Below are 15,952 nucleotides of genomic sequence, written 5' to 3'. Positions count from 1 at the left end.
TCCCCCCCCCCACCACAATCTCGCTTCTCCCCCCCCCACCACAATCTCGCTTCTCCCCCCCCCACCACAATCTCGCTTCTCCCCCCCCCACCACAATCTCGCTTCTCTCCCCCCCCCCACCACAATCTCGCTTCTCCCCCCCCCACCACAATCTCACTTCCCCCCCCCCCACCACAATCTCGCTTCTCCCCCCCCCCCCCCACCACAATCTCGCTTCCCCCCCCCCCCACCACAATCTCGCTTCCCCCCCCCCACCACAATCTCGCTTCCCCCCCCCCCCCACCACAATCTCGCTTCCCCCCCCCACCACAATCTCGCTTCCCCCCCCCACCACAATCTCGCTTCCCCCCCCCCCCACCACAATCTCGCTTCCCCCCCCCCCCCACCACAATCTCGCTTCCCCCCCCCCCCCACCACAATCTCGCTTCCCCCCCCCCCCCACCACAATCTCGCTTCCCCCCCCCCACCACAATCTCGCTTCCCCCCCCCACCACAATCTCGCTTCCCCCCCCCACCACAATCTCGCTTCCCCCCCCCCACCACAATCTCGCTTCCCCCCCCACCACGTTCTACTCCCCCAATTACCATCTCTCTCTACCTGCCCTTCCGCTGTGACTTTCTTCTGCAAGCTTCTCCTTAACTATCCTGCTATTTCTACTCTGACTAGCATGTGGCACTGGTAGCAATCCTGAGATTACTATCTTTGAGGTCCTACTTTTTAATTTAACTACTAGCTCCCTAAATTGAGCTTGTCGGACCTACACAAGATAAGAGCTCATGGGGTTGGGGGTAATATATTAGCTTGGATAGTGAATTGGTTAACTAACAGGATAGAGAGAGTCGGGATAAATGGGTCATTTTCCAGTTGGCAAACGGTAACTAGTGGGGTGCCACAGGGATCGGTGCTGGGGCCTCAACTATTTACAATCTAAATTAATGATTTGGATGAAGGGACCAAGTGTATTGTAGCCACGTTTGCTGACGATACAAAGATGGACAGGAAAGCAAGTCGTGAGGAGGACACAACAAATCTGCCAAGTGATATAGACAGCCTAAGTGAATTGGCAAACATTTGGCAGATGAAATATAATGTGGGAAAATGTGAAGTTATCTACTTTGGCAGGAGAATTAAAAAAAAAACAAATTATTATTTAAATAGAGAGAGATTACAAAATGCTGCAGTACAGAGAGACCTGGGGGTCCTTGTGCATGAAACAAAAAGTTAGTATGCAGGTACAGGAAGTAGCAAATGGAATGTTGGCCTTTATTGCAAGGGGGATAGAGTATAAAAGCAGGGAAGTCCTGCTACAACAGAAAAGGGTAATGGTGAGGTCACACAGTTTTGGTCTCCATATTTAAGGAGTGATATACTTGCAATGGAGGCAGTTCAGAGAACGTTCACTGGGTTGATTCCAGAGATGAAGAGCTTGACTTATAAAGAAAGGTTGAACAGGTTGGGCCTATACTCATTGGAGTTTAGAAGAATGAGAGGTGACCTTATTGAAGCATATTAGATACTGAGGGGGGCTCGACAAGCTGGATGCAGAGAGGATGTTTCCCCTCATGGGCGAATCTAGAACTAGGGGACATAGTCTCAGAGTAAGTCTCATTTAAAACTGAGATGAGGAGGAATTTCTTCTCTCAGAGGGTTGTAAATCTGTGCAATTCTCTGCCTCAGAGAGCTGTGGAAGCTGGGCCATTGAACATATTTAAGGCGGAGATGGACAGATTTTTAGCGATGAGGGAATAAAGGGTTATGGGGAGCGGGCAGGGAAGTGGAGCTGAGTCCATGATCAGATCAGCCATGATCTTATTAAATGGCGGAGCAGCCTCGAGGGGCCAAATGACCTACTCCTACTCCTATTTCTTATGTTTTTCTTATGAACTGAATGCAGTACTTCGGATGTGGCTTAACCAGAGTTTTATAGAACTATAACATAACTTCCACCCCTTTATATTCCAGTCCTTGTGAGATAAATGCCAGCATTATATTAGCCTTTTCAATTATTTTTTGTACCTGAATTGTACAATCTTTTTTGTAATTCAGGTAATATAATCCTCAGGTGTATTAACATTCTCTCCCTTGATGCACCTTTCCTTTCCTCGGATAATCCCACAAGTATTTCCCTTCCCTGTAATCTACAGCTATTCTCCATTATTTTCCACATTCGATATCATAGATCTCTGCCCAAACTGACTCAGATATATCATTTCCCCCAAAATTCAATCAGCAATTTTGTTATATTTCAATCTCTCCCTGATTAGCAATACCGCTCCTTTTCCAATTTCTGCCGCCTTAAACCCAGCTGATGAAATTATTAAAACATTTTAACAGAGAAACATTATTCCCCAAATTTTAAAGTGGTCAGTTAAAACGATTGCTATTTTGTTCCCAACATGTTTGTGGAACTTAAGTTCAAGAATGACATAAAAGCAATCACGAAGCATCTGTAATAATATTGGCTCCACTATTATAATAAAATAAAAATGCCTTTTATTCAGTAAAGTAACATTCAGCCAACTGTGTGAATTTACAAATGAATACACAGCAAATGAAAATGGACAACATGAGCGCAGAGCAGAGAAAAGTTGCAAATGAATTGCACTCGCTGGTGGAACAGCAACTGAGAAAGCAAGCTGCTTTTGCACCTTTTCTGCAGAAAGCAAATTGCTTTTGAGATTGGCAGGGAAGTAGACAGGAAGAGAGATAACAAAAACAGACGTGACATCTGGGTCCGCCCAGTTCCCCGATGTGTGGTGAGACTCGGGCTGTTTATCTGTGAGCTAAAACTGAAACTGACTTTCCGGGAAATCGGGGTCCTTTCAGCTCTAACTGTATTTACAAGAAGCCACTTGGACTGAATATCCTTCTGATGAACATAAAAGTTGCCTTTACTTTGTTTATAGAATGACAGAATCATAGAATGGTTACTGCACAGAAGGAGGCCATTTGGCCCAATGAGCCCATGCCGTGCTCTGAGAGCGCTTCAGCTAGACCCACTACCACACCCTTTCCCCGTAGCCCTACCTATTTTTTTCCTTCAGGTAATTATCCAATTCCCTACTGAAAGCCATGATAGAATCTGCATCCACCACCCTTTCAGACAGCACATTCCAGATCTTAACCACTTGCTGTATAAAAAAGATTTTCCTCTAATGTCACCCTTGGTTCTTCTGACAATCACCTTAAATCCTCTGTGTCCTCTGGTTCGCAACCTTTCCGCCAATGGGAACCATTTCTCTCTATATACTCTGTCTAGATCCCTTGTGATTTTGAACACCACTATTAAATATCTTTTCAACCTTCTCTGCTCTAGGGAAAACAACCCCAGCTTCTCCAGTTTGTCCACGCAACTGAAATCCCTCATCGCTGGAACCATTCTTGTAAATCTTTTCTGCAACACCCTTTAAGGCCTTCATATCCTTCTTAAAGTGTGGTGCCCAGAATTGGACACAATACTCCAGTTGAAGCCAAACCAGTGATTTATAAAGGTTCATCATAACTTCTTTGCTTTTGTACCCTATACCTCTATTTATGAAGCCCTGTATCCCGTATGCTTCTTTAACCGCTCTCTCAACCTGCCCTGCTACCTTCAATGATTTGTGCGCATATATCCCCAAGTCTCTGTTCATGCACCCCCTTTAGAATTGTACCTTTAGTTTATATTTCCTCTTTTCATTTTTTCCTACAAAAATATATCACTTTTTTCTGCATTAGATTTCATCTGCCACATGTCCGCAAATTCCACCAGCCTGTCTACGTCCTCTTGAAGTCTATCACTAACCTCCTCACTGTTCACTATACTTCCAAGTTTTATGTCATCTGCAAATTTTGATATTGTGCCCTGTACACCCAAGTTTAATTCATTAATATATCAAGAAAAGCAGTAATCCCAGTACTGACCCCTGGGGAGCACCACTGTAAACCTTCCTCCAGTCCGAAAAACAACCGTTCACCACTACTCTCTGTTTCCTGTCACTCAGCCAATTTCGTACCATGCTGCCCCGTCCCTTTTATTCCATGGGCTTGAACTTTGCTGGCAAGCCTATTATGTGGCACTTTATCAAACACTTTTTTGAAGGCCATGCACACCACATCAACAGCAATGCCCTCATCAACCCTCAATCAAGTTGGTTAAACACAATTTGCCTTTAACAAATCCGTGCTCACTTTCCTTAAAGAATCCACACTTGTCCAAGTGACTGTTAATTAGAATTGTACCCTTCAGTTTATATTGCCTCTTCTCATTCTTTCTGGATTATCGCTTCTCTGGCACCAGGCCGTATCCAAGGAGGATTATGGCCAGTACCTCTGCAATTTCCACTTTTACTTCCCTTTGCATCCTAGGATGCATCCCATCCGGTCCTGGTGACTTATCTACTTCAAGTACAAGCAGCCTTTCTAGTATCTCGTCCTTATCAATTTTTATCCCATCCACTATCTCAACCACCTCCCCTTTCACTATGACTTTGGCAGCATCTTCTTCCTTGGTGAATGAGATGCAAAGTCCTCATTCAGTACCTCAGCCATGCCCTCTGCCTCCATGTGTAGGTCTCCATTTAGGTCCTTAATCGGCCCACCCCTCCTCTTACTATCCGTTTACTATTTATATGCCTGTAGAAGACCTTTGAATGTCCTTTTTTATGTTAGCTGCCAATCTATTCTCATACTCTCTTTGCCCCTCTTATTTTATGTTTCATTTCCCCTCTGAACTTTCTGTATTCAGCCTGGTTCTCCCTTGTATTCTCACACTGACATCTGTCATATGTCCCTTTTTCTGATTCAACTTAGTCTCTATGCTTTTCATCAACCAGGGAGTGGCTTTGGTTACCCTCCCTTTTCCCTCGTGGGAATGTACCTCGACTGTACCCGAACCATCTCCTCTTTAAAGGCAGCCCATTTTTCGATTACAATTTTGCCCACCAATCTTTGATTCCAATTTACCCAAGCCAGCTCCATTCTCAACCCACTGAAATTGGGCTTTCTCCAATTAAGAAATTTTAAACTAGATTGCTCTCTGTCCTATTCCACAGCTGGTCTAAACCTAATGACACTGAGATCGCAGCTCTCTAAATATTCCCCTGATGATACTTGCTCCACTTGACCTATCTCATTCCCCAGAACCAGATCCAGCAATGCCTCCTTCCTTGTTGTGCTGAAAACATCCCCTTTCCTTAAGGCCTGTTCACACCGGAAATCAGCGACCACGCGGCAGAGTGCAATGGCTGCTGAATTTTTGTGTAATGACTGCCATTATCAAAATTCTGCTCCTGCGCTATCCCAGCGGTGACTCTCTCCCCCCACTGCCGCTCCGCTGCTGCCCACCCGTCCTAAGTGTGTCATCATTAGAACATAAGAACATAAAAATTAGGAACAGGATAGGCCATCTAGCCCCTCGAGCCTGCTCCGCCATTCAACAAGATCATGGCTGATCTGGCCGTGGACTTGGCTCCACTTACCCGCCCGCTCCCCGTAACCCTTAATTCCCTTATTGGTTAAAAATCTTATCTATCTGTGATTTGAATACATTCAATGAGCTAGCCTCAACTGCTTCCTTGGGCAGAGAATTCCACAGATTCACAACCCTCTGGGAGAAGAAATTCCCTCTCAACTCTGTTTTAAATTGGCTCCCCCGTATTTTGAGGCTGTGCCCCCTAGTTCTAGTCTCCCCTACCAGTGGAAACAACCTCTCTGCCTCTATCTTGTCTATCCCTTTCATTATTTTAAATGTTTCCATAAGATCACCCCTCATCCTTCTGAACTCCAACGAGTAAAGACCCAGTCTACTCAATCTATCATCATAAGGTAACCCCCTCATCTCCGGAATCAGCCTAGTGAATCGTCTCTGTACCCCCTCCAAAGCCAGTATATCCTTCCTTAAGTAAGGTGACCAAAACTGCACGCAGTACTCCAGGTGGGGCCTCACCAATACCCTGTACAGTTGCAGCAGGACCTCCCTGCTTTTGTACTCCATCCCTCTCGCAATGAAGGCCAACATTCCATTCGCCTTCCTGATTACCTGCTGCACCTGCAAACTAACTTTTTGGGATTCCTGCACAAGGACCCCCAGGTCCCTCTGCACCGCAGCATGTTCTAATTTCTCCCCATTCAAATAATATTCCCTTTTACTGTTTTTTTCCCCAAGGTGGATGACCTCACACTTTCCGACATTGTATTCCATCTGCCAAACCTTAGCCCATTCGCTTAACCTATCTCAATCTCTTTGCAGCCTCTCTGTGTCCTCTACACAACCCGCTTTCCCACTAATCTTTGTGTCGCACCACCGATGTTCCGCCCCAACACCGAAATTCCACCGAGAAAATCTGCCTTCTGCCAGGTGGAGCCAAAACCTGCTTTTTTCAGATGGTGCAGCGAGGCTGTGGCCTTCTGAAATGGCGGTACACCCAAGATCAGATCAGCCAGGATCTTATTAAATGGTGCAACAGGCTCGAGGGGCCAAATGGCCTACTCCTCCTCCTATTTCTTATGTTCTTGTGTTCTTAATTGATGGTGTTGGAGTAGAATTGAAATAGCAGAGAATAAGCAGGAAAATCTGTTACATTCAGAATAACTCCACAAGACTGTATATCTTAAGCTCAACTGCTGTGACCTTGGTCTCTTTAGTGTAACTCCAGAGTGAGGAGGCAGCCTTTTAGACCTGCTTGCCCAGGGTGTGCAGGTGACCCTTGGGTCTTCCACTGGTGTGCTCCCTGGTGGCATGTCTTGCACATTGGTAATGTTTACATACATAACAAAATCAGGCTTAATGTTATCTCTCAAGGCTAACCGAGATGAGGAATAATGTGGGGATGGTGTCCATTGGAAGAGGCAGCAACAGTGGGAATGAGAAATGATTTCTTGCACTTCTGGAGAGAAGGGATTGAGGGGCTTGGTGGGCAAGGAGGTCAAGTGAGGTCGATCTTTGAGAAAGGACGTGCTTGTTGTGCCTATTTGGCCTTTGTCTGCTCTTAAAAATGCTTCTGTTGTAAGAGTTACTATTCATCCCTCATTCTGTTCCCTGTAGCACTCAGTACATTAGTGGAAAATTGTATCAGTCTGTGGAACCGTGGATTGATCTCCCCCAACAAAAGTGTTCCACCATGGCCCCAAGACAAGAATTTAAAAGCAGCTGAGCCACCTAGAGCAACATCAAGTGACTCCCAGTCCGACAGAAACATCAACAAAATGCAGGATCTTCATGGAACAGGTGGGCAGTATCAAAGCACCCTGGACAGACATGACAAAGTACCCCGGACAGACATGTCTGCATGTAAGAAGACCTACAATACAGAAGAGTACAAGAGAGGGATGGAGGTATGTGCTCTCATGTTAGAATGCAAGATAAATGTAGATGTGTACAGAATGTATTCCCAGAACTGCCAATAGTCAGTTTAATTGCATTAAAGTATTGGACCAATCTTTGTCCTTTCTCCTCTCTCCTAGATACAAACTAGGCAGGACTTCTAGTATAAGAACATAAGAAATAGGAACAGGAGTAGGCCATACGGCTCCTCGAGCCTGCTCCGCCATTCAATAGATCATGGCTGATCTGATCATGGACTCGGCTCCACTTCCCCGCCCGCTCCCCATAACCCCTTATCGTTTAAGAAACTGTCTATTTCTGTCTTAAATTTATTCAATGTCCCAGCTTCTCTGAGGCAGCAAATTCCACAGATTTACAACCCTGAAAGAAGAAATTTATCTGTTTTAAATGGGCAGCCCCTTATTCTAAGATTGTGCCCTCTAGTTCTAGTCTCTCCCCAACAGTGGAAACATCCTCTCTGCATCCACCTTATCAAGCCCCCTCACAATCAACCTAGTGAACATTCTCTGAACTGCAACCAAAGCAAGTATATCCTTTTGTAAATATGGAAACCAAAACTGCACGCAGTATTCCAGGTGTGGCCTCACCAATACCTTTATATAGCTGTAGTAAGACTTCCCTGTTTTTATATTCCATCCCCTTTGCAATAAAAGCCATATGTCACAGATTTATAAGATGCCAAGTTACAGCTTCCCTCTTAAATATCTTGTGTTTATTTGTTTGAAGCATTCTTCCGGGTGCGGGTGTCGCTGACAAGGACAGCGTATATTGGCCATCCCAATTGCCCTGGGCATGAAAGGGTGGTGTATCAGAATCAATAGTAACTTTCAAAAGGGAATTGGATAAAAACTTGAAAAGGAAAAATTTGCAGGGCTATGGGGAAAGAGCAAGGGAGTGGGATTGGATGGATCGCTCGTTCAAAAAGCTGGCACGAGCACGATGGGCCAAATGGCCTCTTTCTGTGCTGTACGATTCTAAGGTGTGGTGGGTCTTCTTGAACCGCTACAGTCCGTGTGGTGAATGTTCTCCCACAGTGCTGTTGGCAAGGGATTTCCAGGATTTTGACCCAGCGATGATGGAGGAAATATTTTTAAAGCCAATGAAATAGTTTTGAAGTGTAGTCACAGTTGTAATGTAGGAAGAAAAGGGGAGGCACTTTTGCAGTGGCTCCTCCACAGTTCCCTTCACCTTTCCTGCTTCACTAAACTCAACATTTCCAATTTTAGAGGGAAGAAAGTAAGGAACGGTTCCTGAGGGAGCCCCAGTACTCACAGCCACGGACTGGAAACTCCTACACTGCCAAGGTCAACACGCCTCGGCCATGCGATACCAAGGGCCAAAATCAGGTGAGGTCCAGCTCCGGCTGCACACGTCTTGAGAGTCGGCCAAGAATATTATGGTCTGGGTGCAGCCTCACTGTCCGGGTCTGATGGCTGCCGACACGTGCAGCTGAACAAAACCTGAGTGGGAGATATTTGGGAAATACAAGCATGACTGTCATTCAACGAATAGTCCAATGCACTGTAGGGGTACATCATCATCATCATAGGCAGTCCCTCAAAACGAGGATGACTTGCTTCCACACCAAAAAAGGATGAGTTCACAGGTGTTTCAATGAAGGGCCGAATATTCCAGATCCTGAACTACACGCTGAAGGTTGGAAGATGCCTGTGCGTGGAATTTTTTAACGTGGGGTGACCGTTGCACACCAGCCACCACACGGGCTTGACAGAGCTAGGTCTTGGTCCAGTGCCAAGGATTAACCAAGACGACTGGAGACCTGCTCTGCTGCACGGACCTAGTGCACGCACATATCGCAGTGTGGGCTGGCCCGTGCTCCTGGCCCCAAACTCACACTTCTCCTGGGCCCCGATCACATACCTCCACAGTATCTCACCGCTCCTGCTGTATCTGCCCACGCTCCAAACACCAACCTGGACCTTGATGACGTCACTCTTTGCTGCCGTCGACCTCCTGCACCAGCTTGTGCTGTTCCCTGAAATGGCATGCGTCCACACTGCTCGCGGGCCGTCGTACCTCCGCTCCTTATATAGCCCTGACCTGCCGCTGGTGTTCTCACGTAGGTCGGGGCGTCCATACTGCTCGCGGGCCGTCGTACCTCTGCTCCTCCCATGGCCCTGACCTGCCACTGGTGTTCTCACGTAGGTCGGGGCGTCCACACTGCTCGCGGGCCGTCGTACCTCTGCTCCTTATATAGCCCTGACCTGCCGCTGGTGTTCTCACGTAGGTCGGGGCGTCCATACTGCTCGCGGGCCGTCGTACCTCCGCTCCTCCCATGGCCCTGACCTGCCGCTGGTGTTCTCACGTAGGTCGGGGCCTCCACACTGCTCGCGGGCCGTCGTACCTCCGCTCCTTATATAGCCCTGACCTGCCACTGGTGTTCTCACGTAGGTCGGGGCCTACATGTAGGGGTACATGTAGTGGTTATGTTGCAGAATCAGTGATCCTGGAGAAAGTAAGTTTAAATCTCACCATGGCTGCTTGAGAATTTTAATTCAATTTTTAACAACCTGGAAATAAAATGCTGGTATCAGTGAAAGTTATCATGAAGCTGTTGGATTGTTTTAAAAACCCAACTGAGGGCCTATATGTGACTCCAGTCCCACACCAACGTGGTTGACCATTAACTGCACAGTGAATTGACCTAAAAACCCACAATAAATGTGGTGTTGCCTGAGAATGAATAATATAAAAAAGCGAACTGTTGGTAGAGTTCTAATGTACCGTAAACATATTTAGTCAGTAATTACACATTCAGCTTGTGTCTCCAATTCTGATTCAGGACAGTCTCCAGGGTCATGACCCTAAACATTATGAACAAAATAAAGAATCGACAGACAGATGCAAAAATCTCTTAAAATCTCTGTCTAAATCCGTGGACGACAAATTGAAGGCAGGTGACTATGCAGTGATTGGCGGGTATCAGAGATATGTGTGCGATCGAAATGAAATGGTGAGAAGATATCGCACTGACGCAGGCAATGAAATTCAGGTATTTAACAGAAGTGAACTTACTGATAAAGTTTTACAAAGATAACTAAGTATTGAATATTTAGTGTGAGCTGGTGATTTTGGTTGGAGTAATGTTCTGAATGTTTCTGATTTTAGAAGTGATTTGCCCAGGAATTAATAGAAAGTCACATTTCTACAGTACCTTTCACGACCTCAGGATACCAAAACACTTTACAGCCAGTGAGCTATATTTGAAGTCACTGCTGTAATGTAGGAAACGTGGCGGCCAATACAATGTACTTTCTCCTCCCTCCTCCCCTTACAGGAATTAGTTCAGAAACGTTCAAAATAACTTCATACGGCTGTACAGCATTTAATGCCTGTGCACACCCTTTCTCAATTGAGGGGAAACTTCCCCAGGCTGTGCTCCCATTGTGGAGCCTCACTCGAGGGGAGTGCAGGTAGAGATCTGGGCACAGATAGCAGCGTTCCCAACTCACAGTGTTCCAGATATCACCGGCAAATCAGGAATGCTGACTTCCCTGCTTGATTTCCTACCCCGGCGTTTGGTGAAACAAGGCTCTGAGCCAACAACACAGCCCCACCAAACTTACTCTTTGGTTTAGTTTCAGTGAATGTGCTCAGCTAACTCTGGACAAAGGTAGTGTACCAAGTGACCAGGCCTTGGCGGTCTGTACCTGTGCTCCAGTCTCAGGAGCTGTAAAGTATCCTTAAGATGGTAGGTGTGCCTCTAGTTTTCACACTGTCCATTGCTCTTTATGTCAGGCCTGGGGTACAGAGATGGTCCAGGTCCCTCCAGCACTGGGTGTGCTCTGCTTCCTTTCTGCGAATAACCTGCGAGGTTATTCACTTTGGTAGGAAGAATAGAAAAACAGAGGGGTGGAAAATCGGGTCGCTTGCATCTTCCGTGGGCACCCACGAAGGGGGTAATGGGGCACAAGTGACTTTATGCCAGGCGCGGTGCCACTAAGGCCTCCCGCTAAATTCCACGGGAGTTTAGCAGCAGCAGTAACAGGTAGAGCCCTGTTCCGCTGTGCTGACGATGACAACACCATCACCGTGTGCGGTGACCTGTTTTCGCCACGGAGCAAAAGTTCAGGTGTGCCCCCTGAAGCTGCTCCGGGCGATGCCAGCTTAACGAGGCGTGGACCGGGCTGCAGGCCATTCGCAGGGCACTACTTAAAGGGGACGTGGCGTTCGCACTAAAAACAATCGGCCGACTTGCCCATCACGGCCCGTTGAACTCTGGGTCTGTGCAGCATGGCACTCCGCTGGCGTGCTGGGCCGATACCATGGCTGCTCTCTCCCCGGTGACCCAGGTAGGAGCCCGCAGAGTCAGCAGCATGGTCCTCCCCTTTAATGAAGGGGAGGGCCCTTTCCACGCAGCAGTGCTATGCCTCCCAGCGTGTAGCGCTGCTCCCCTCTCATTTCGCTTCCGCCCGCTTGTGCCCAACAGAGCAAGTGGAGTGTGTTATTTTGTGCTCCACTTGCTCTCAGGGTGGAGGTAACACCAATATTGCGAGCTGGGCGGGACATAAGAACATAAGAATTAGGAACAGGAGTAGGCCATCTAGCCTCTCGAGCCTGCTCCGCCATTCAACAAGATCATGGCTGATCTGGCCGTCGACTCCGCTCCACTTACCCGCCCTCTCCCCATAACCCTTAATTCCCTTATTGGTTAAAAATCTATCTATCTGTGACTTGAATACATTCAATGAGATAGCCTCAACTGCTTCCTTGGGCAGAGAATTCCACAGAAATTCCTTCTCAACTCGGTTTTCAATTGGCTCCCCCCGTATTTTGAGGCTGTGCCCCCTAATTCTAGTCTCCCCGACCAGTGGAAACAACCTCTCAGCCTCTATCTTGTCTATCCCTTTCATTATTTTAAATGTTTCTATAAGATCACCTCCAATCCTTCTGAACTCCAACGAGTAAAGACCCAGTCTACTCAATCTGTCATCATAAGGTAACCCCCTCATCTCCAGAATCAGCCTAGTGAATCGTCTCTGTACCCCCTCCAAAGCCAGTATATCCTTCCTTAAGTAAGGTGACCAAAACTGCACGCAGTACTCCAGGTGCGGCCTCACCAATACCCTGTACATTTGCAGCAGGACCTCCCTGCTTTTGTACTCCATCCATCTCGCAATGAAGGCCAACATTCCATTCGCCTTCCTGATTACCTGCTGCACCTGCAAACTAACTTTTTGGGAAAGAGTTTCATACACAAGGACCCCCAGGTCCCTCTGCACCTCAGCATGTTGTAATTTCTCCCCATTCAAATAATATTCCCTTTTACTGCCTGGCGCAGGAAATCCCACCTCATGTCTGTTGTCACCCCTGAACGGGGCGCTGCGCATTTTTCCCCCACAGAAATATCCTCAGCACGCCTGTTGGAACCTCTGCTCTCTGGCCTCCGATGTGACATCTGGTCCTCAAGTGTGTCCTTCTATCTTCCTCTGCACATGTGCTTCTGAACTTGCCTTCCCCTGTTCTGTCTTTTCCACCCTGCTCCCTAGTGAAGACACAATTAATCTTCACAAAATACTAGGGGTTCGAGGGACTAGCGAAAAGGAGGAACTGAAGGAAATCCTTATTAATCAGGAAATTGTGTTTGGGAAATTGATGGGATTGAAGGCCGATAAATCCCCAGGGCCCGATAAGTACTCTGGGATGCAGCCTAAGGAAGTGGCCCTAGAAATAATGGATGCATTGGTGATCATTTTCCAACATTCTATTGATGCTGGATCAGTTCCTATGGACTGGAGGGTAGCTAATGTAACACCACTTTTTTAAAAAGGAGAGAGAGAGAAAACGGAATTATGGACCGGTTAGCCTGACATCGGTGCTGGGAAAAATGTTGGAATCAATTATTAAAGATGAAATAGCAGCGCATTTGGAAAGCAGTGACAGGATCGGTCCAAATCAGCATGGATTTATGAAAGGGAAATCATGCTTGACTAATCTTCTTGAATTTTTTGAGCATGTAACTCGTGGAGTGGACAAGGGAGAACCAGTGGATGTGGTGTATTTGGACTTTCAAAGGCCTTTTGACAAGGTCCCACACAAGAGATTAGTGTGCAAAATTAAAGCACATGGTATTGGGGGTAATGTATTTACGTGGATAGAGAACTGGCTGGCAGACAGCAAGCAGAGAGTCAGAATGGCAGGCAGTGACTAGTGGAGTGCCGCAGGGCTCAGTGCTGGGACCCCAGCTATTTACAATATACATCAATGATTTAGATGAAGGAATTTGAATGTAATATCTCCAAGTTTGCAGATGACACTAAGCTGGGTGGCAGTATGAGCTGTGAGGAGGATGCTAAGAGGCTGCAGGGTGACTTGGACAGGTTAGGTGAGTGGGCAAATGCATGGCAGATGCAGTATAATGTGGATAAATGTGAGGTTATCCACTTTGGTGGCAAAAACAGGAAGACAGAATATTATCTGAATGGTGACAGATTAGGAGAAGGGGAGGTGCAACGAGACCTGGGTGTCATGGTACATCAGTTATTGAAGGTTGGCATGCAGGTACAGCAGGCGGTGAAGGCGGCAAATGGCATGTTGGCCTTCATAGCTAGAGGATTTGAGCATAGGAGCAGGGAGGTCGTACTGCAGTTGTACAGAGCGTTGGGGAGGCCACTCCTGGAATATTGTGTTCAGTTTTGCTCTCCTAATTTGAGGAGGTTCACCAGACTGATTCCCGGGATGGCAGGACTGACATATGAGGAGAGACTGGATCAACTGGGCTTGTATCCACTGGAGTTTAGAAGAATGAGAGGGGATCTCATAGAAACTTGTAAAATTCTGACGGGATTGGACAGGTTCGAGGCAAGAAGAATGTTCCCGTTGCTGGGGAGTTCCAGAACCAGGGGACACCATCTAAGAATAAGGGTAAGCCATTTCGGACCGAGATAAGGAGAAACTTCTTCACTCAGAGAGTGGTTAACCTGTGGAATTCCCTACCGCAGTGAGTTGTTGAGGCCAGTTCGTTAGATGTGGCCCTTACGGCCAAAGGGATCAAGGGGTATGGAGAAAAGCAGGAAAGGGGTACTGAGTGAATGATCAGCCATGATCTTATTGAATGGTGGTGCAGGCTCGAAGGACCAAATGGCCTACTCCTGCACCTATTTTCTATGTTGCTATGACCTTTTCTTCTCTCTGGACATTTGCTTGTGTACATCTTATCCTCAGCAAAATGGTAGCTCTCACCAGTTCAAGCTATCACCCAATAGCTCTAACATCGGGTACTAACTAAAGTAATGCAAGCTGCTATTAAATCTCAAGTGATCCCTGATATCCACGGATACTGATATCCATGGTTATCAGTGTGGTTTTGGCAGTCATTCCAACGGTGTCACTTCTTGAACACAGCTCTTGAACACGTTGGCGAATTATGTCATTGACTTAAACATCGCTAAAATCTTTGACAGGTGTGGGAACCATGCACTGTTAAACAAGTCACAAACATGTAGCCTGCTGTGAAAGTGATATTCTTGGATATCAAGTTTGCTCCCAACCCTGCCCTCCTGCTGTAGCTGATAGCCCATCCTTTGACTCTTTCTGTGAAGCTCAGAGTTTCCCCGGCCTGTCGCCTCTCTTCCAATCTGTTCCTTCATCATAGCCATGGCAACCGTCACTTATCATTCAGTCTAACCAACAGCACCCACCTCTTTTACCTCTGACAGTTTCACCGTTGTTCTTTATTTGCCAATGTTCTTGCCCTTGCTGTTTATTCTGACCTTTTAATGGGGCTCTCGTATCATTGGGGAGAAATTGTAGTCAGAGGCTTCCTGCAGGCGAACGCCTCTGACCAAATGTTTTTTAACGAAAGTACCTGGTGGTTGCGGAGGAACGTACGATTGTGGTTGGAGGCCTCCATTCACTGTGCAACGTACGGGAACATGTACTTCACTTACGGATGTGTATCCTGAGATCACGTGGGCCTGGACCACCAATGAGCATCGAGTATTCTCATGGATAATAATGGGAACTCCATTTGTATGAGCTCCATTACTATCAATGGGAATACCCCCCAAAACACAAACACAACACAATAAATAAAAAAACCTCACATTTAAAATTAATTCAATGTTGTAGAAATTATATTTTTTGGATTTTATTTTTCTATGTTGTAATATGATTAAAAATAAACTTACTTTCATAGACAGGTTTTTAATATAAAAATTAGTGATTAAATTTAATTTTTCTATGTTTTAAAATTCTTACGTTGGTAAAAATAGTCTCTACACCTGCTTTTACCAGGCTTAAGAGTTTGAAGGACATTCGCTGAGCAAGAGTTGGGCAAATAACCCAATCTCTGCCCCGTGGATGTCCTTCTCCCGGGGATGCATGAAATCTGTCAAAAAGAATGATGGCGGCCCAGTCGATGAGTCGGCCCAACAATGGTGGCCCTCGCAAGAGCCGGGCGACAAAATAAAATAGCGGCCTGGGGCGTTAAAGGCCTGCGCTTTCAGGGGCACCCCGGTGGTAGATATCCGCCAGCATCGCAGCCCGTGCAGCAATTTCCCCCGCCGGGCGCAAAGGGTTCGGTGTGGGGGGCAGTAAGGGGTCGGCGTGCACGGCAATGACTTGCAAACCTCTGGGGCAATTTCCCCGGAGACACCACCGCCCCA

General features: G+C 46.7%; 1 protein-coding gene across 2 annotated transcripts in view; it reads left to right on the top strand.

Annotated features, from left to right (window-relative positions):
* LOC139272927 (guanylate-binding protein 1-like) overlaps positions 1-15,952 on the top strand; it is a 64,344-nt gene that overhangs the window by 39,351 nt on the left and 9,041 nt on the right. For both annotated transcript variants that reach the window (XM_070889050.1, XM_070889051.1), the window contains 3 exons: positions 7,026-7,315; positions 8,552-8,671; positions 10,129-10,338. In XM_070889050.1, coding sequence (XP_070745151.1) covers positions 7,026-7,315; positions 8,552-8,671; positions 10,129-10,338 — 620 coding nt within the window. The remainder of the gene's footprint in view (positions 1-7,025; positions 7,316-8,551; positions 8,672-10,128; positions 10,339-15,952) is intronic.

The sequence above is a fragment of the Pristiophorus japonicus genome, chromosome 9 (assembly GCF_044704955.1).
Source record: "Pristiophorus japonicus isolate sPriJap1 chromosome 9, sPriJap1.hap1, whole genome shotgun sequence".
NCBI lineage: Eukaryota > Metazoa > Chordata > Chondrichthyes > Pristiophoridae > Pristiophorus > Pristiophorus japonicus.
Note: the sequence above shows the minus strand (reverse complement) of the source record. Positions and strands in the feature narration are given on the sequence as shown.